The sequence below is a fragment of the Apium graveolens genome, chromosome 7 (assembly GCF_009905375.1).
Source record: "Apium graveolens cultivar Ventura chromosome 7, ASM990537v1, whole genome shotgun sequence".
Classification (NCBI taxonomy): Eukaryota; Viridiplantae; Streptophyta; class Magnoliopsida; order Apiales; family Apiaceae; genus Apium; species Apium graveolens.
Window position 1 is genome coordinate 24,840,209 of NC_133653.1, and position 20,652 is coordinate 24,860,860.

The following is a 20,652-nucleotide window of genomic DNA, read 5'->3' on the forward strand; positions in this document are numbered from 1 at the left end:
ACTTATGAAAATATTAACAAATTAGGTTGGCATCCCATTAGAGATAAGGGCAGGTAAATTGGATGTGGTTATGTTAGAAGTCCAGCAGCCGAAAAGGGGCGAATCTCGCAGAAGATACCAATAAATTTTTTGAAATATATATTTCTAAAGCTATGGAGATTTATTTTTAGGAAAAATGTCATGATCTGCCTGCCCTATCAATCTATACTATAATATAATAATCGGAATGAAAAATGAGGTATATTTTTGTACAACAATTATTCTCCTATTTTAATTATTAAAAATAAATATTAATAGTGTTATAAACATGTTAAACTACTAAATTGCTAGATTACTTAGTCTTCTTATCCCTCTAAACAACGATCAAATCTTATCGTACTAAATTACGATTACATCTCCTTCCTAATTATTTTATTATTTTTATTATAAATCAATAATTATTATATATTTATATAAATAATTAATATATAATTTAAATAAATAAAATTTAAAATTCATTTAAATATTAACGGAACTCATGTATCGCACAAGATTTAAGCTAGTAAAACTTAATATTTAAAATACTCTATCCGCCCAACAGATTATGTTTCCGTTTATCTATAAGATTGTAAAAACAATATTATATAATACATCACAGCTAGCAATTTATGTCACGTAATGTTCTAGGCTTCTAGCTCGTACTTCAACTCTAATTTCCGACCAAAATTTGAGTTAACTTAAACGAGTCTAGTTGTAAACGAGGCTAGTTTGGCTTACTCGCAAGTTGATATATAGAGCCAAATTTAAATGAGTCGAGTCGAATATACTCGTTGATAGGGTATAATTAACCCGGCTAGGTCCCAACCCAGATCTAGGGTGAGACAGGCTCAACAGATGGACAAAGACCCCCCACACCTATAGAATTCAAGGGGAGAGACCTAGGCTCAGGGGGGGTAACCCAGGACCCAGGAGCAGGATCACCTCCCAGCCAGAATTACCTCCCAGGTAGGTCAGACCCGAGAGGGTCCCAACAACCACATGCACACCCCAAAACCCACCAAGGAGGGGTGCGTGGGCACGTGACGATAACAGCTATCAACAACTAACATCTCAGACAAGCAATACACGTGTCAGCATGCCTTTGATGCATCCCAGAGGGTTTCCTTTTCTAGACACATGTATGCAATCTACCCAAGTTAGGCATCCTCCGCCTCCAACAACGGACAACCCTGATCTAAAGGTACCAACCTCTAAACCCTACCTTTGGGCTATATAAACCCCAAGGATGAAGGGTTTAGGGGTTAGACACTTTTCAACACACACTCTCTTACACACCAACATATACACACACAACCACCCCTTGTTTATCTATCTTCATCTTCCCCGAACAAGCTCTTACTCTCACACCGGAGGCACCGCGGGGTTCAAACCCCCCTCCGGTGTTGTTTTGTAGACACCCCACAGCAGCTACACCTCATTCACCACAAGAAGGTCCAGGAACGATGTCGGACGGAGCCGCCCCGCTCACCGGAGTTATCACTTGGCGCTAGAAGGAGGGGCTCTCCATCCTTGGGTCTCGGTGCCCCTGGATTCGCCTTCATCAACAAACTCTTTTAAGAGTACATATCTCTAACCTGTAAGAACACAAGCAACCATACCCTCTCTTAACCATGAATGTTGTTTATTTAAGCCACGTTTGTGTGTGCTCGTTATTTTAGGCCCCATTTATGTGAGCCCATTTTGTTTATTTTTAAGCCACGTTTGTGTGTGCTATAGATAGTCTTGGTTATTTTCAAACCCCGATCTGCTTTAGCTTGAATATTGTCTTCATGTTTTAAACCCTGCTACACTTTTTCAATAATAGTGTTAGAGAAACCCAGAAAGTTTGCTTAGTGTTGTTTTGAAATTTTTTTGTTATCTTCAAAAAGCAACCTTAGATCTACATTTTTAGCTTCAAATATTGGTCAATTGTTGTTTGTACACTTGAGATAACGGCAAGAGCAGGAAAGAGTACGGTTGGTAGACCCTCCGCTAGTACCCAGGTCCATCAAATCCAAATTCATCAGAGAAACAGATGTGCTCCAGGCAATGAGGATGGCCGGAAGGGGGATCCAGGAGCAACAACTCTGATGACCGGCCGAAAGGGGGTTACCATCAAGACAAAAAGTTCAAGCAGAGCCAATAAAGCTAACAGACCAATGTGGTTCAAAACACTCCAATATTTCAGAGACTTGGTCCTAAGACAGAATCTTAAAGTGACCCCGGGCCAACTAGGCAAGCCAGAGAGCCTAGGCAAGAGCCAGATTGGACCCCACTGTATAGAACAAGGGAGGAAATATTAAAAGAAAACAAAGGCAAGCCATTATATTACCCCCCAAATCCCCAGGTAGACTCCCCGGGAGAGCCGGCCTTACAATAGACAATGCGATTATCATGAAACACATGGGCACAAAACTGAGAATTCTCTATCTCTCAAATACTTCATCGAAGACCAAGTCAAGAAGGGTAACCTAAATCAGTACGTCTCCAGGGATACCCACTATAAAGAAGAAAGATTAAGAAAAAGGAAGAATGTAGTGAGTGTAGTCCTATGAGGTTCTCACTCACCTCCCTGAAGCCCGGACTCGGGAGATGAAGTATTCTCTATCCAATCCTACCCGGAGATGATAATTTTATTCAGCGGCAAGGATTATGAAGGGGTCAATCCTAATCACAATGAAGCTTTGGTGGTCATACTGGATATCTTTGACAATGAGGTGAGGAGGATGCTGATAGATAATGGCTCCTCGGTTAACATCCTATTCAAGTATACTGTGGATCACATAAAACTAGGGAGTGTACGCTCAAATGAATGCCGGGAGAATCCCCTATATGGGTTCGGGAATAAATTGGTCCCAATCCAGTGAACCCTATACCTACTAGTGATATTCAGATCAGCTCCAAACCAGGTCACCCGTGTGATAAATTCTATGTAATCAACACTCCCTCATCCTACTACGGAATAATTGATCGCTCAGCCCAAACCAGAATACAAGCAATCACCTCAATATCACACCTGAAAATCAAATTCTCAACTCCAACGGGGATAGGAGAAGTTAAAGGAGACTATGAAGTTGCGGAAAGATGTTATAGCCAGGCCCTGGTTATGGCTAAAACTCACCAAGACAATAAGAGGAAGGCCGCAGTACTTCGAAAACAACAGAGTACTAAGAAACACCGCCCACCCTCAAGGGATGACACGAGAAAAGAAGTACAAGTCATAGAATCCAACATGGATCCAAAAACAACCAAGCCAGGGTCGTAAGACCAAGAAAGCAACCAAGCCATAGTAGAGGTTGAATCAAACACCACTCTCACCCAGGGCAATCCTACTACGTAAACAACCAGCCCCGAAATAAATGAAGTAAAGGAAAGAAACCAAGAGAAGATGACAACCCAGGGTCAAACCTATATGAACAAGAATTCAAAAACCCAGATCCATCAATTGGTATCAAATTTGGGATCAAGCAAAGGTCGAAGCTGCAGTAAAAATAGAAACAATTATGATCGATGAAAGCGATCCTTCTAAGAAGGTAAAAATAGGATCCAGACTAGAAACTATCTTCATAAAAGACCTGGTGTCATTGCTCCGAAGGTACGATGATATATTCGCCTGGAGCCCGAGAGACATGCCTGGGCTGCATGATCCATAGCAATGCATAGCTTGGATGTCAACCCCAGACAGGAAACCAGTTAAGCAAAAGAGAAGAAATTTTTCCCCGGAGAGGCAGAAAGTAATAGATGAAGAAGTTGAGAAACTACTCAAAGCTGGGATCATAAGCGAAGTCAAATACCAGGAATGGTTGGCTAATGTGGTAATGGTGAAGAAAGAAAATGGAAAATGGAGAATATATGTTGACTACACCGACTTGAATAGTGCATGCCCAAAGGACCCCTACCCCCTCCCAAATGTTGATCAATTGATAGACGCCACATCTGGGCACGTAATGCTAAGTTTTATGGACGCCTTCTCGGGGTACAACCAGATCAAGATGAGTCTGAAATACATCCAGAAGACAGCATTCATCACCCATAGGGCAGTATATACCTATATCATGCTGCCTTTCAGATTGACGAATACAGGCTCAACCTACCAGAGAACAATGAATAAATTCTTCAAGACCCAGCTTGGAAGAAATTTAGAATCCTATGTTAACGACATGATTGCATAGTCAACAAAAACCCAGGTCACATCGAAGATCTAAGAGAATGTTTTGACAACTCAAGGAAATACTCACTAAAGTTAAATCTGGAAAAATGCACATTTGGAGTGGGGGCAGGAAAATTCCTAGGATTCATGATCAGCAATCGGGGAATTGAAGCCAACCTAGAGAAGATAAAAGCAATCCAGGAGATGAAGCCTCCTAGGACCCAGAAAGATGTTAAGAAACTAGCAGGGTCCCTGGCGGCACTTAGAAGATTCATCTCAAAGCTAGCTGAGAGATGCCTACCTTTCTTTGACCTATTGAAAGGAGCAACCAACAAGAGGGAAGTCAATTGGAACCCGGAATGCCAAAGCACTTTTGAAGGAATCAAAAGATATCTCTCCCAGCCACCAATCCTAACAAAAGCCCAACCCGGGGAGCCCTTATTCCTCTACTTATCAGCAGGAGACCTGGTAGTTGGAGCAGCACTGATCAGGGAAGAGAATGGAAAACAGCAACCAGTTTACTATGTAAGCCAAGTACTAAAAGATGCGGAGACTCGATACCCAAGACTAGGAAAGTTTGCCTTTGCCTTGGTTATGGCATCCAGAAAACTCAGACATTACTTCCAGGGAAGAGAGATCTGGGTTGTAACTAATCGACCCTTGAGAAAGATAATACACAAGCCAGACGTCTCAGGAAGGCTGGTAAACTGTGTAGTCGAGCTAAGTCATTTCAACTTGAGTTTCATCCCAAGAACTGTTATCAAAGCCCAGGCACTTGCTGACTTCATCATATAATATAACTTTCCAAACGACGAGCCTAGGCCCATGAGCATTGACCCAGAGACGAGTATTGATCATAACCCGGGAGCTTGGGCTCTTAAGGTTGATGGATCTTCAACAAACAAGAGGTCAAGAGCAGGGCTCATCCTAAAGAGCCCAGATGGTTTTACAATTCAAACTGCTATCTCCTTCGGATTCTCAGCGACAAACAACCAGGCAGAGTATGAAGCTCTAATAGCAGGATTAAAGCTAGCCAGGATCCTCAGGATCTAGGAACTCAACATCTATAGTGACTCCCAGATTGTAGTCAAGCAAATAAATGGCGAGTATATAGCAAATGATCCATTTCTAGACAAGTACCAGGCTCTGGTCCAAAGCTACCTTACCTCAATACCACAAAGTCAAGTCTTACAAATCTGCCGAGAAGAGAATTCAGAGGCCGATACACTTTCCAAACTGGTTCAAAACTCATTAGACCTAGATTGCTCTGTCTACTTTGAGGAATTACAAAAGCCAAGTATAGAATCTGAGGATGTCATGGAGATAGACAACAACCCCAATTGGATGACTCCGTTCATCAACTACTTGGAGAAGGGAGAACTTCCAGAAGACAAAGGGAAGGCTCAAAGATTAAAAGCTAAGGCAGCAAAATTTTTCCTTGAAGAAGGAATCTCTATCGCCGGACCTTCTCATCACCTATCCTGAAATGCATTCACCCAGCGGAGGCAGAATATTGTTTACTGGAAGTCCACGAAGGGATGTGCTGAGATCATATGTCGACAAAGGCCCTGGCTCACAAGATAATAAGGCAGGGTGACTACTGGCCAACAATCCACAAAGATGCAAACGACTTTGTGAAAAAATGTAAGCAATGCCAAATCTTCAACAATGTATCCCGGTTAAGCCCAGTCCTATCCTCATCAGCCCTATCTCCAATATATTTCACTATTTGGGGAATATATATCATGGGGCCTTTCCCCCGAGCTAGGGGGACCTATGATACCTACTAGTCTCAATCGATTACATAACCAAGTGGGTAGAGGCAAAGGCAATGAGAATCATAAACCAGCAGGATTGTATAAAATTCATGGATAATATCTTGATGAGGTTCGGAATCCCAAGAGTCCTGATATCATATAATGGACCCCAATTTATTAGGTCAAAGTTCAAATCCTATCTCCAAGAGCGGGGCATCAAGCATAGGAAATCATCAGTAGCCTACCCTCAAGGCAATGGACAAGTGGAAGTAACAAACCGGATCCTTGTCCAGGGCATCGAGAAGAGGCTTAGAGAAAGTAAAACCAAGTGGCCAGAAGAATTGCCTAATATGTTATGGGCCTACAGGACCAGTCCTCGGACAAGCACAGGAGAAATACCATTCAAGCTAGCTTACGGAACAGAAGCAATGCTACCTATTGAAGTAGGATCCCCCTCTCACCGAGCAATTAACTTTGATGAAATAGCCAATGAGGAGGGGCTCAGAACAGATATTGAGCTAATTGATGAGGTCCGAGACCAGGCTATAGCAAGGATGGAAAAATACAAGGAGAAAACCGAGGAGCACTTCAGCAAGAAGTCCAGGGTCAAGAACTTTCAAGTTAGAGACCTGGTACTTCAAGATACAGAAGCCTCAGATTCCACCAATATTGGAAAGCTAATGCCCAAATGGGAGGGCCCTTACAAGATCAAAGAGGTATTAAGGCCAGGGACCTACAAGTTGATGAACATGGATGAATCCGAGATTGTAACACCCCCAGATCCGGGGTCGGGGATCCGGGTCGTCATGGTCTTTCTTTCCACAAATATCACTTAACTTAATTAATAATAAATATCCTCATGCTGTGACCCTACACTAACATACACCACAACACGTTACAGTCTCAGAGATAAAATTGAAATAAGTACAAGTCCTTGAATCCATAATTTAAAAGTTATTACAACCCAAAATGATTACTTGATAAGTTTACAGTTAATTGCCATTATCTGCCACAAGTTATAATTATACATAATTGATTCCCAAAAGTCGAATGCCTGATCTACAAATAGATCTACCTCTGCAGCTATAGCAGCTACGGTATCAACGGAAAAATGTGGGACGCTTCCCACGCGCTTGCGCTGGGTCTGCTTGAGTCTGGCCATCTTTCCTAACTTTTGTTGTGTGATGAAGAAATAAAGCAAGAGTGAGCATTACAGCTCGCAAGATAATATATAGTGTAAACAATAATACAAGTATCTAAATGGATAACTTACTGGAAACCTTTATCAAGTGTAAGGTAATTACTTACTGGATATAAGCTTAAAGGAAGATGAAGTTACCAATTACTTCACTATACTTATACCATTTTAGAAATCTACTTGAACTACCACTGTTCAAAGTATAGTAAGTTTTCGAAGGTTCATTATATAAATGAGACTACAATATAAGACTTGACTAGATTCAATCTTTGAAATATTGTTTAAAGGAAATGAAGTTACGAGATACTTCATTTGATGGAAACACCATTATAACTGTTTGACCCTGTCAATGCTTCGGCAATCACCCATCCGTAGCCTTTCGATCAAAATGCTCCAGGTAGTGTTGCAGAAATATTCAACTGGATGATGAACTCATTACGGGAGTTTGTCGCGCCAGGAAGACCACTTATGATGATCAGTCGCAGTAGTGCAACCCCACCATTTTCTACATGTAGAGGAGAACAGTCGGATTTACTTGTCAACCGAACCCTGGACTCTTAAGGAATGGACCATCTTAGCGGAACTTCCAGGCCATTTGGGCCAATATAATAAGGTCGGGCCGGTGCCACTCGACCACTTACGCCACTCCTAATTCAGATGAAATCCATGACTCTGAAACGTAAAGCTCGTCCCCCCTTTCCCCAAGTAGAAACTTGTTGATACGGCTCCACCAAGAAGTCGTATCTAGTTGAAAAGGAAAGCTCAATGATATTTCCCAGGCGGTGCCTGTTAATGGATAAACTTGTTCCAAGAATTTTACTTCCCGAGTGTTGGGTAAGTAATCAAAAACTCTTTTATCAAAACAGCAACCTTGTTGCAAATATAAAATACGCCACAGAGCCGGATCCCTCAGGTTTTGAGCGAGTATTTAAATCCCCTTCGAAAGGAGGGTCTTAAATATAAAAAAATGAGTTTTGGGATCCGCTCTAACTTTAAAAATCATTTTGAAGACTCGAAAACAATTTTAAGAATGTTTGGAGTAATGCTAATTTAATGAAATAAATCAGTCCCGATATATTAGAAAATATCTGAATATTATTATTTAAATAATATTCCCATAAAGGATAATCTTTATAAAAATAATTGAAGTAGAAGTTTTAAAACTTATACTTGAAATGAATAATAATTAACCAAAGATATACTTATACGAAAGTACGATCTTTATTTGAGTAATCGAAAATAAGTTTGATTATCGAAACATTATTCTTTAATAAAATAAAGAATATTATTTAATAAAATAAGCGGAGTCATAAGTCCTCGAATGAATATTCAAAACAATATTCATTAAATAAAATAAGTGGAGTCATAAGTCCTCGAATGAATATTCAAAATAATATTCATTAAGTAAAATAAAGTTATCGAATAAACCTTATTCGAATACTAGTTTTGAAAACTATTTATATATATATATATATATATATAAATATATATATATATATATAATATACTCAGGAACATCGTCTCCCGGTTTAGAAAATGTTCACCTTTGGGTCCCCTATACCAAGGGTATACGCAACTACTGCTTATCTCTAGCATAGGTATTATGTAACTTATAAGCATTTGAATCAACAATTAGATATCAAGATTACGAAACAGGCATGCATATAAACCATATCAGCATGCTCCAATATATCGCAAAATTTGCTAATAACCATCATGCATCTATCATAAGATAATGCATATACATATATACATCATAACAACAGTATAACGGGTAGAAAACTTGCCTGAGCGACTGGGGGTGATAAAAGGCCTGGGACGAGTCTGGTAACCTATAAACATCATATAAGTTGGAATTAAACCAAAGTCGCTTAAGAATCTATACTTTAACCAATTAGACCCTAACGTTCATTTTTGCGCATAACGATTCACTTAAGTCACTCGAGTACCCTCGGCTCCACCATTTTTTATAAATTAACCATTAAGAATTCTAAGGCGATTCTTCGCGAGTACCCTACCAACTGCCTAATCCACTTTACATAATTGCTTCATACCCCAATTAGTCATTTAAGGGCCTTAACCAAGGTTTCAAAGTAAGGCGAGGGGTAATGGTTCCTTCGCGAAATATCGTTACTTAAAACGGTCATTTCTCCTAAACCGTATATCGGATTCAAGCAAACCACATATCAAAACGAAGCTCGTAACATGAACTATCTAATAATGGTAATGGTCAAAACCTAACAGTGAGTTCACGGGTCCTGATGTTAAGAACAAAAGCAGTCTAAGGTAAATCGGGCATTACGACGGCTATGTTTACGCGATTACCAAATTTATACCACTCCAAATCAATCCACAATCAACCCTCAATCATTACTACAACCAAAATCCATCCATATTTTACTACAACAGCCCCAACATCTCAAGATTTCCAATTTATACTACTCTCAATCATGAACTAAAAGTTATACTTAAGTTCATTAACCAATAATCAAGATTTATAACTTCAAACTCATTACAAATCCAACCACACTCTAAGTATACAAGAATAATGCTTCTCATGAATCATATCAATCATAAAAACTCTAAATATACAAAAGTGGGGCTAGGGTATGAGATTATACCTTCCTTGGTGAGTAAACGTAACTAAGGAGCTTGGAATCACCCTTGAAAATCCTTACCAAAGCTATATCTAAACAAAAACACAAGATCAAAATTTTTAAGATCTTGAAAACACTATTCACCCTCTTCTTCCATGAATTATTGGAAGAGATTGTGAAGGAAATGGAAGCTTAGATTCATAGGATAGCTATATCTATGCTTAAGGAACCTTGGATAATTACCTCATAAATTATCAAAGCTTGGAACTTGAATTTGGATTTTTTTTTCTTCTTGGAAAAGAGAAGAAGCCGAGAGCTTCTTGCTTGGAAATGAAAAGTCAACTTGTGTTTTTGTGTTATGAATTGTTTTGGCTTGGTTGCTTCCTTTTGTTGTTAATTAAATTGTTACCATGGTAAAAATTGTGTGTCTTACAATCAACCAACAAATCCTTCCCATTTTGTCATGCTTATGTCATCCACTTATGTCATCTTGTTACATTTGTTTTCCTCTTGTTGGTGTGATGACATCATCACCCACTAACCTCCTTGATTAACTCCTAATTACTTGGCTAATGATCGCTGATCTGTTATATGGTTCGCTTAACTTTTGTTCTCGTTTATCGTTTAAGGGATCATACCCGGGATCTTATTACTTGGGTTCCCTTAACTTTTCTCAATACATTATATTCCTTTTATGATCCTCTCTTATAATCCTTGAATTTAAATCCTTTTTATCATGTTACCTTATACTCAATTCTTTTTGTATCTGGTGGATTTTCGGGAAAATTCAAAGTGTTCGAATTTGGATTCTGACGACCTTTACATACACTTATATACCATATATAGTACTAATAAGATCTCAGAATAACAATAAAAGAACCTCTACATAGTGTGGCATGAAAATTTCAGCATAATCAGCAAAATCACTATTCATAAGGGTTACAAAAAGTCCAGATTTTTTGGGTTATTACAGAGATCCCGAACACATGGCATGAAATCAGGCTCAAAAAATTCTATTAGTTGAAAAAGCAACCAAAAACTTGTAACCTATGGAAAGCAACCAATCTATGATTCAACATTTTGCATCTATAAAGTTTCTTTCTTTGCTATAGCTGATAAAAATCAATGAAGAAAATTTCAAATCAATGAAAAGAACTTTCCTTTTTAAGTCAGTTCTCATTTTAACAATTACTGCAAGCAAAGCATACTTCAACCCGGATAAGCAATCACACCCGGGTTGAAAACAAACATTACAAGCAAAAATTAATCTGGATATGGTGCCATACCTGGATAGGAAGCCAATATTAAAAGCAAACAACAACCCGGATAGGTATCCAAATCCAGGTTAAAAGCAACTACTATGTACTTAGATCATTTTCTAAGTACATAAAGCAGCACAAAGCAAACATCAATCCGGATATGGTGCCATACCTGGATTGGAAGCCAACATTAAAAGAAAACAACAACTCGGATAGGTATCCAAATCCGGGTTGAAAGCAACTACTATGTACTTAGATCATTTTCTAAGTACATAAAGTAGCACAAAGCAAATATCAATACGGATATGGTGTCATACCCGGATCAAAAGCTAACATTAAAAGCAAACAACCCGAATAGGTATCTAAATCCGGGTTGAAAGCAACTACTATGTACTTAGACCATTTTCTAAGTACATAAAGAGGCACAAAGCAAACATCAATCCAGATATGGTGTCATGGCCGGATCAAAAGCTAACATTAAAAGCAAACAACAACATGGATAGGTATCCAAATCCGGGTTGAAAGCAACTACTATGTACTTAGACCATTTTCTAAATACATAAAGCATCACAAAGCAAACATCAAATCTGATATGGTGTCATACCTGGATCGAAAGCTAATGTGGCGCCCTCCAAACCCGGGTCAGAAGTTTGGGGTCCACACACACACCTTAATTATAACCTGTTTATAACAATAATAAAGATAATAATAATATATGCAGTGACCCTACTTACCAACCATCACGGACCGCATCAGGTTAAAGTATGCACACAAACCAAACACACTAATATATTACAAACCGTTCAAATCCCAACTATTTCAAACTCAAACTGAGTATTAAACATTATTACAAACTTTTACAAACTTAAATTATTCCAAAAGAAGCCTACTAGCTCCACTTTCTCAACCTGAACCCCTAGCTCTCGCGCTGGACTGGGGATCCTCTTTACCAATTGGTTCCTTTTTAACTGGAAAGAATATAAACAACATCGCACAAATGAGCTAACTAGCTCAGCAAGTCACAATGACAAAACTGAGAATAATGATCATCAGATGAATATGGTTATGATATCAAGTGAACAATGGATTATGATTTAGAATTGGATATTATACTTTTAATTTAAAAACCAAGGTTAGGCTGCTGATCAGTCACGCACTAACCCCGAGCAAGGCACACAGCATTGCTCTAACTACTGGATCCAAGGCTCACATTGGCCTAACTTGACCATTATATGGTCTGACCACGAATCTGGTCCACAATTTTATAAAAACAATCCAATTCTAACATAATAACAGAATATGCAATAATAAACAATAACCGAAATCATTAACAACAATAAATGTTCAACAATGAAAGGGTTTCAATCCTTGTAAGGATCAATAAGGCAATTTAAAAGCTTGGATGCTGGGTAATGAAAGAATTGGATAACAAAGGAATCAACATTTCAAGGTTTCAAGGATTTGGTCTTTCCAAGTATAAGATACCATGGGTTGAGTATATAATAGTTCATTTCAGTGTTTGGTATTTAGTTTGTATGTATTTGTGGAGTAGTATCGTAGATTTGTGATTCTTGTTTGGGTATACAATAATTAATGGATTAGAAATAATATGATTCATGGCTCAAGAATAATAACTGAAATCAGGATTTAGGTTTCTGTGCTTCAAAGCACTTGCAATATCACAGGATTATCAAGTACTACAATATCTCGAGAAAGTTTAGAACACTTGCCTGATATTAGCTTACTACACTGCACTCGTTTCCAATCACAACCATCTTACTCTTCAACTATCTGTTTCCCTTTCTTACGTCTTGCCTCTTCTGCTCACATATCATAAGCATCTATCAATAATTTACTCATGAAATTCTATTCAACACATACTTCTATCAACCCTTCGTTTTACCCAAATCCGATTAACGGATTGAAAGTTATGCAATAATCAAGTAAACACCGAATATATAGACCGATGCTCAATTAACAAGTCACATATAGCACATAATACATCACGTAATCAATGATATATTATTTATAAAGAAGTCTCGGGTCATAAATAGGCTTTCTGGTATTTAAAATGATTTTTAAAATATTTTTCGAAATTAAAACGGGTCGTTGGATCAATTTCGGGTTTAATAAACAGGGTTCGGTTGGCCCATTCTAGCTCCGAAATAATTTTAGAATAATTCTCGAGCCTTGGAAATAATTTAGAATAATATTTTAAAGCTCGAAACTATTTTTCAGAATTTTTAAACCATTTTTAAATAATTAAACCTAATTAAATAATTAATTAAAATCAATTAATAATTAATTAAATCAATTAATCAATTAATCTTCAAATTAATTGACCAATTAATCAATTATAAATTAACTGAAATTAATTAACTAATTAATTTAGATTTATTTGTGAATTAAAAATAATTTTCAGAATTAAAATAATAATTTTTAGAATTTTCAGAATTTAAAAATGAATTTTTATAATAAAAATAAATAGGAAATATGATTTTTAAACATTTTATAAACAGGAATCCTAAATTTGCATAGTCTGGAAATTTCAGGGACCTAACTGCATCGTTTTCAAAAGTTGGGGTACTAAACTGTAATTTTCCAGCCCTTCGCCGGAAAACAGTCGGGTTCGCCGGAGAACACGTTCCCGGCGTCCTCACCCCACCAACACCTCCAGATCACATCTACACAACACCAGGAACACAACCATGCAATCAATTCATCCTAACAATCCCTGAGTTGGCCGAAATTTGGCCGTGAAGTTTTCCAGTTTCCGGCGAACATCGGAAAACTTCAAAATACAACTCCCTTCTCTACAGACCTCGTTGGTTCATGAAACTTATACGACTAGATTGCAAATTTCACAGAGAATACAACCCACTATAACACAACATCAATCTATCACAGAATAAGAAACCCCCAAATTTCAATTAAGAACATTCATACGGGTTATAAACCCTAATTTTGAAATTCGAAAATTAAACCCACTTTTGAGCATGTTATTGAACTCCAAATCAGACGTATGGCATATGAAAATCATCAGGAAAACAAGCTCTACAACATGCAATCATCAAATCATACAAACAATCATCCGAACAAAAATTCATATTTTTAATAAAATAAATTCGAAAATAAATAAATTTTTAGAAAAATAACCTTGATTTCTGCAGTGAAACAAAGCTCAGAATCTGATAGAACACTTCAAATCCTTCGTTTTGGTTACTCAAGCTTTGAAAACAAATATCAGTAACGCCTTTGTTTTGCTGTTTGATTCTTAGAACAGTTTATGTAATTAGGGCTTTTCTCTGAAAATTATATAATTATCTGTCTGCAAATGATTTTGATACGAAATAAAATACGGTAAAAGGCTATTTATAATTACGGAAAATTAGTATCCCGTTGGATCATTCCGGATATAAAATGGTACATTTATTTGTAAAAACTGATCCAAACGGTATCGGTTTTCGGGATAATTATCCAAATTAGTACAATTTGTATTGCGGTCTTGGTCTCAGCGCCTGATTACACATATTACGAAGTAATAATTGGGATAGTTTAATAAAAAGCTCCCGTTTATCGAAAATACGGGTTTTATTGATTTACCGAAACGAATATTGTATCGAAAATGTTGCGCCGGGACCCGCGCAGGACAAACCGTACGCCGGATCGAAAAAGTCGAAACATGGAATATGCTCGGAATATTACAATTAGGTTAGGAAGTTGTTCTCGAAAGAGTTTCGGGTTCCAAAAACATAATAACGAGTGACGTCGGTTGGTTCCCGTTTTTATAAAATAGATTTTAATTACTCGAAAAAAGATTTTAGAAATTTCATATGATTCTTATAAATCAATAAACCAACATAAAAATAATTAGGAAGATATGACAATTATCTATATTTTATTTTGGACATATAAAAATTAAAATACTCAATTAATATTATTTTTGAATATTCAAGTACAGATAACACTTAACAATTAGCTCACAGAATAGATACTGAACACACATAATAATTATATAATAGCAAAAATAATTACACGATATATCCCGGATATTACATCCTTCCCCCCTTAAAAGGATTCTGTCCTCAGAATCTCTAAGAAAACAAATGAGGGTACTTTTTTCTCATATCACTTTCTAACTCCCATGTTGACTCTTCAACCTTTGGGTTTCTCCACAATACTCTTACTAACTTTACCATTTTATTTCTCAATACTTTCTCTCTTTCCTCTAGAATCTCTATCGGACTCTCTATATAATATAAATCTGCTTGAAGTTCTATTGGCTCATATTCTATTATATGCCTGGAGTCTGGATTATATTTCTTAAGCATTGATATGTGAAAAACATTGTGAATGTGCTCCATGTGCGGAGGTAACGCCAACTCGTAAGCTACCTTGCCAATACGCTTTAGGATTTCAAAAGGTCCGACATATCTTGGGTTTAGCTTCGCTTTCTTCCATCTTGGGTTTAACTTCGCTTTCTTCCCAAACCTCGTTAGTCCTTTCCACGGTGATACTTTCAATAATACCAAGCTTCCTTCTTCAAATTCCATGTCTTTTCTTGACTGGTCTGCATATTTCCTTTGACGATCTTGTGCGGCTATTAATCTTTTCTGGATAATTTCAACAACTTCCTTTGTCTGCTGCACCAATTCAGGTCCGAGTATTTTGCGTTCTCCTACTTCATCCCAATATATTGGAGATCTACACTTGCGTCCATAAAGGGCTTCATAAGGTGGCATCCCAATACTGGCGTGATAACTGTTGTTATAAGCAAACTCTACCAGGGGTAAATGCTCGTCCCAACTTCCTTTGAAATCAATAGCACAAACACGTAGCATGTCCTCGATTGTCTGGATCGTTCTTTCACTTTGGCCATCCGTTTAGGGGTGATAGGCTGTACTCATATTCAGTTTTGTTCCCAAACATTCTTGAAAACTCTTCCAAAATCTTGAATTAAATCTTGGATCTCGATCAGATACAATAGACACTGGAACTCCATGATGAACTACAATTTCTTTCAAGTACATATGAACTAACTTGTCGAGCGAAAATCTTTCATTTATAGGCAGAAAATGAGCTGACTTGGTAAGTCTATCTACTATAACCCAAATGGCATCATAATTAGTCCTTGTCCTTGGTAATCCAACTATGAAATCCATGGTAATATGTTCCCACTTCCATTCTGGAATCTCCAATGGCTATAGCAATCCGCTTGGTCTCTGATGCTCTACTTTAACTCTCTGACAGGTATAGCATTTGTTAATCCATTCCGCAATTTCCCTCTTCATATCTGGCCACCAATAATTCTTCTTTAAATCTCTGTACATTTTGGTACTCCCTGGATGGATGGAATATCTTGAACTATGTGCCTCTTGTAAAATTTCATTTTTCAGCTCCGTCACTGGTGGAATCCAAATTCTTGAGGAAAACCTAAGAATACCTTGATCATCTTGTTGCGTGCATAATTCCTCACCTACCAAACTATTTATATCTTGATCCATTACCTCTTTCTGGCATTTCTTTATTTTCTCCAATAACTCCGGTTGGAAAATCATACCGTACACTTTTGCTTCCTTAGGCTTGCAAATTCTAATCTCAAATTCTAATTTTTGAAATTCTTTATATATCTCTTCAGGTACGGATAATATATTTAACTTTTCCTTCCGACTTAACGCATCTGCTACAACGTTCGCCTTACCGGGATGATAATTAATCGAGCAATCATAATCCTTAATCAATTCTAACCATCTCCTTTGTCTCATATTAAGTTCCTTCTGGGTAAATATATATTTCAAACTTTTGTGATCCGTGAAAATCTCACATTTTTCTCCATACAAATAATGTCTCCAAATCTTCAAAGCGAAAACTATAGCTGCTAACTCCAAATCATGAGTAGGGTACTTCTGTTCGTGTGGTTTCAATTGCCTTGACGCATACGCAATCACCTTGTCGTGCTGCATAAGAACACATCCTAATCCTTTGTAAGAAGCATCGCTATAAATTACGAAATTCCCTTGATCGTCTGGAAGTGACAAAACAGGTGCTGTGATTAATCTCCACTTCAATTCCTGAAAACTTCCTTTGCACTTGTCATTCCATATAAACTTTTCATTCTTTCGTGTAAGCTTTGTCAATGGTGTTGCAATTCTTGAGAAATTCTGAACGAATCGTCGATAATATCCTGCCAATCCCAATAAACTTCTTACCTCAGTGGGTGTTCTCGGTCTTTCCCAATTCGTAATTGCCTCGATCTTTGCCGGGTCCACTTTGATCCCTTCGTTACTGACTATGTGTCCTAAGAACTGAACTTCCTGTAGCCAAAACTCACACTTCGACAATTTAGCATATAACTTCTTTTTCCTTAAAATCTCCAAAGCTGTCCTTAAATGTTCCGCATGATCCTCCTCCGTCTTTGAATAGATCAAAATATCGTCTATAAATACTATAACGAACTTGTCCAAATATTCCTTGAAAATTCTGTTCATCAGGTCCATAAACGCTGCTGGGGCGTTGGTCAATCCAAAAGACATCACTAAAAACTTGTAATGTCCATACCTTGTTCTGAAAGCTGTCTTTGGTATATCTTCTGGTTTGATTTTCAGTTGATGATATCCCGATCTTAAATCGATTTTGGAGAAATACTTGGCTCCCTTCAATTGGTCAAACAAATCATCAATTCTGGGTAACAGATACTTATTCTTAATCGTCAATTTGTTGAGCTCCCTATAGTCGATGCACAGTCTCATGCTTCCATCCTTCTTCTTGACAAATAATACCGGTGCACCCCACGGGGATACGCTGGGTCTAATTACTCCTTTCTCTAACAGCTCTTGCAATTGTTTTGCTAATTCTTTCATCTCAACGGGCGCCATTCTATACGGGGCCTTAGATACTGGTTCGGTTCCAGGTGCTAGGTCGATTGCAAATTTAATTTCTCTATCTGGAGGAAGTCCTGGTAACTCGTCGGGAAATACGTCTGGAAATTCCATCACAACTGGAATATTTTCAAGTTTTGCTGGCTTCTGACTTCTGTCGATCACATATGCTACGAAATGCTCACATCCTTGTCGTAGTAACTTCTTGGCTTGAATCATCGTTAAGAACTTCTTTACTTGTTTCTGACCTTTGAATGTTACTATTCTTTCATCTGGCGTTTTCACCATTACTTTCTTATTTCGACAATCTATCTGGGCATCATGCTTAGATAACCAATCCATCCCTAATATAACGTCAAATTCTCCTAACTTAAACAGTATCAAATCTACACAAAATTTACTACCAGAAATCTCAATCTCACAATTCCCACAAACTTGGTTAATAGTTACACGTTCTTGATTTGCTAATTCCACCGTCATTATTTCATTTAAACACTCAACTGGACAATTTAACTTACTAACAAAATCTTGTGAAACAAATGATCGAGTTGCTCCCGAATCTATTAACACTTTGGCACATAAAGAATTCACATTAAGCGTACCTGCCATGACATCCGTATCCTGGATCGCATCCTTCACCGACATGTTAAAAACTCTAGCCCTCGGAGTCTCATTCACTGTTGGGGTAGATCCCATAATCCTTAATGCATTACTGACTAGGGCTGGTGTCTTGCAATCCCTGGCCATATATCCTGGCTTCCCACATTTAAAGCATGTAAGTCCAATGGCTGGAACCTTCACTGCTGGATTCCGGATAGGCTGATCCTTATTCGCTGGCTCTCTTGCTGGCTGATTTCGGCACTCCCTCGAGTAGTGCCCTTTCTGGTTGCATTTAAAACATACCACATTCAACTTGTTACAAACTCCTCCATGCTTCTTTCCACATACTTGACAATCTGGAAAAGTTAATCTTAACTGATTCTGCTGATTCACATTAGCTGGACGATTGCCCTGGCCTCCGTCTCCTGCATTTTGTCTCCTGAAATTAAAATTTCTCCCTGGCTGAAACTTGCTCTTCTTAAAATTTGGAAACTTCCCTGTTTGTGACTGACCTTCACTTCCCTTAACTTTCCTTTTCTTGCTTTCCTTTTCTTTCTGGAACATCTCACTCTCTGTCTCTGCGATTATAGCTTTCTGTACAACCCCGGCATAGGTATCCAATTCAAAAATAGCTACCTTCCCTCTGATCCATGGCTTCAAGCCTTGCTGGAATCTCTTAGCTTTCTTTCTATCAGTATCAACATACGACGACACATACCTTGACAATTCCTCAAACTTCCCCTCATAATCTGTTACCGACATGTTCCCTTGCTTTAATTTTAAAAACTTCAGCGCCATTTGATCCTGAACAAACTGAGGAAAATACTTTTCTAAAAACAATTCCTTAAACCTTTCCCAAGTAATAACATCTATGCTTTCCAATGTCTTCACCATTTCCTACCAATAGGTGGCCTCATTCTTCAGATAGTAACTTGCAAATTCAACCTTCTGCTCCTCTTTCACTTTTACCAAGGCAAATGCCTTCTCTATTTCCTTTAACCACACATTTGCTTCAATTGGCTCTAAGGAACCCTTGAATTCTGGTGGGTTTACTGCCTGAAAAGTTTTGAAAATTACCTGGGGATTGGTCTGTCTTTGCTGTTGTTGTGCCAGGTGAACTGTTTGTTGGGCCATGATTTGAAGAATCTGGGCTATTGATGGGTCCATGGGTCCTGGGTTCACATTCTGGTTTGTCTCATCTTGGTTGTTATTGTTATTGTTGTTGGTTTCTTCATTCTGGGTGTTGGTGCGGGTATTTCTTCTGGGAGGCATTTTCTGTAAAGAATCAATCAATTTATTTAGCTTTTGAATCAAATCTTTGTATAAAAGAAAAGTTTTGTAAAATAGAAATATCTCTTTTTGAAAACAGTTGTAACTAAGTAAATTGCATGCTTCTTTACAGAATATAAACAATTATGGAAAACAGGGTACATGGTATCACAGGGTATACTGGGGCAATAAATAAGGTAAAGTAAAACAGGTGCGATAAAGTAAATGACAGTGTTAGAAAGGAAAAGGTACTGATATATAGATCAAAAGTTTTAGGTAGTACAAGCGTAAAGACGCTTCGAAAGTAAAAGCAAAAAGGGTACAATAACCTACTCACTAGTCAACATCGCTAGTCTATAAATACAACTCAAAAGTCTACTGATATACACTACACACTACTGTCCATACTACATAACCATAATAATATTATTCAGCATCTCCATCTCAGAATCTCTGGCTCATGGCAAATATGGACCTCCTATCTCCTCAAGCTCCTCTAGAACCCACTTAGCCCACTCCACTAGGAAATCAGGGGTGATGTCCTCATGTGTAGCCTCAGCAATCCTCACAGCAGCTGCTCTACGAAACGCCTGGAGCCTCTCCCTAAGTCGCCTCTCACCACTCCCCATCTCTCTGGTACGCATGATATGCAATAACTCCTGGATCTGACCCTGTAGGAATCGCTGCTCCATAAGGCAAGCCTCAAACTGATGATATGGGACAGGATAGGAAGAGAACTGGAAAGGTACTCCTGTGACTGAATGACTAGTAAAGCCTGAATCAGCAGGTGGGGGTCCTCTGACAGGTGGCCTCATACCTGGAGGTGGAATAGCCTGCAATGGTACGGGCTGCAACACCGGTGGAGGTAGAATAGCCAATGCTGGTGGAATCACAGGACGTGGATCTGATGCTGGTGCTCCAACTGA

The 20,652-nt window shown here is 38.1% G+C and overlaps 1 protein-coding gene across 1 annotated transcript; it reads left to right on the forward strand.

Annotated features, from left to right (window-relative positions):
• The first annotated feature begins 4,993 nt into the window (after positions 1-4,993).
• On the forward strand, positions 4,994-7,014 carry LOC141673412 (uncharacterized). Its single transcript, XM_074480157.1, has 3 exons — positions 4,994-5,169; positions 6,107-6,692; positions 7,009-7,014. The coding sequence occupies exons 1-3, from the start codon at positions 4,994-4,996 to the stop codon at positions 7,012-7,014; spliced, it is 768 nt and encodes a 255-aa protein (XP_074336258.1).
• Positions 7,015-20,652: the final 13,638 nt, after the last annotated feature.

What these genes read in the sequence shown, in the direction of transcription:
- LOC141673412 (XM_074480157.1), top strand. Translation starts at nt 4,994, where the DNA reads ATGAGCATTGACCCAGAGACGAGTATTGATCATAACCCGGGAGCTTGG. An exon ending in GCGACAAACAACCAGGCAGA is followed by an intron (nt 5,170 to 6,106) that starts GTATGAAGCTCT and finishes CCAATTTATTAG; the next exon opens with GTCAAAGTTCAAATCCTATC.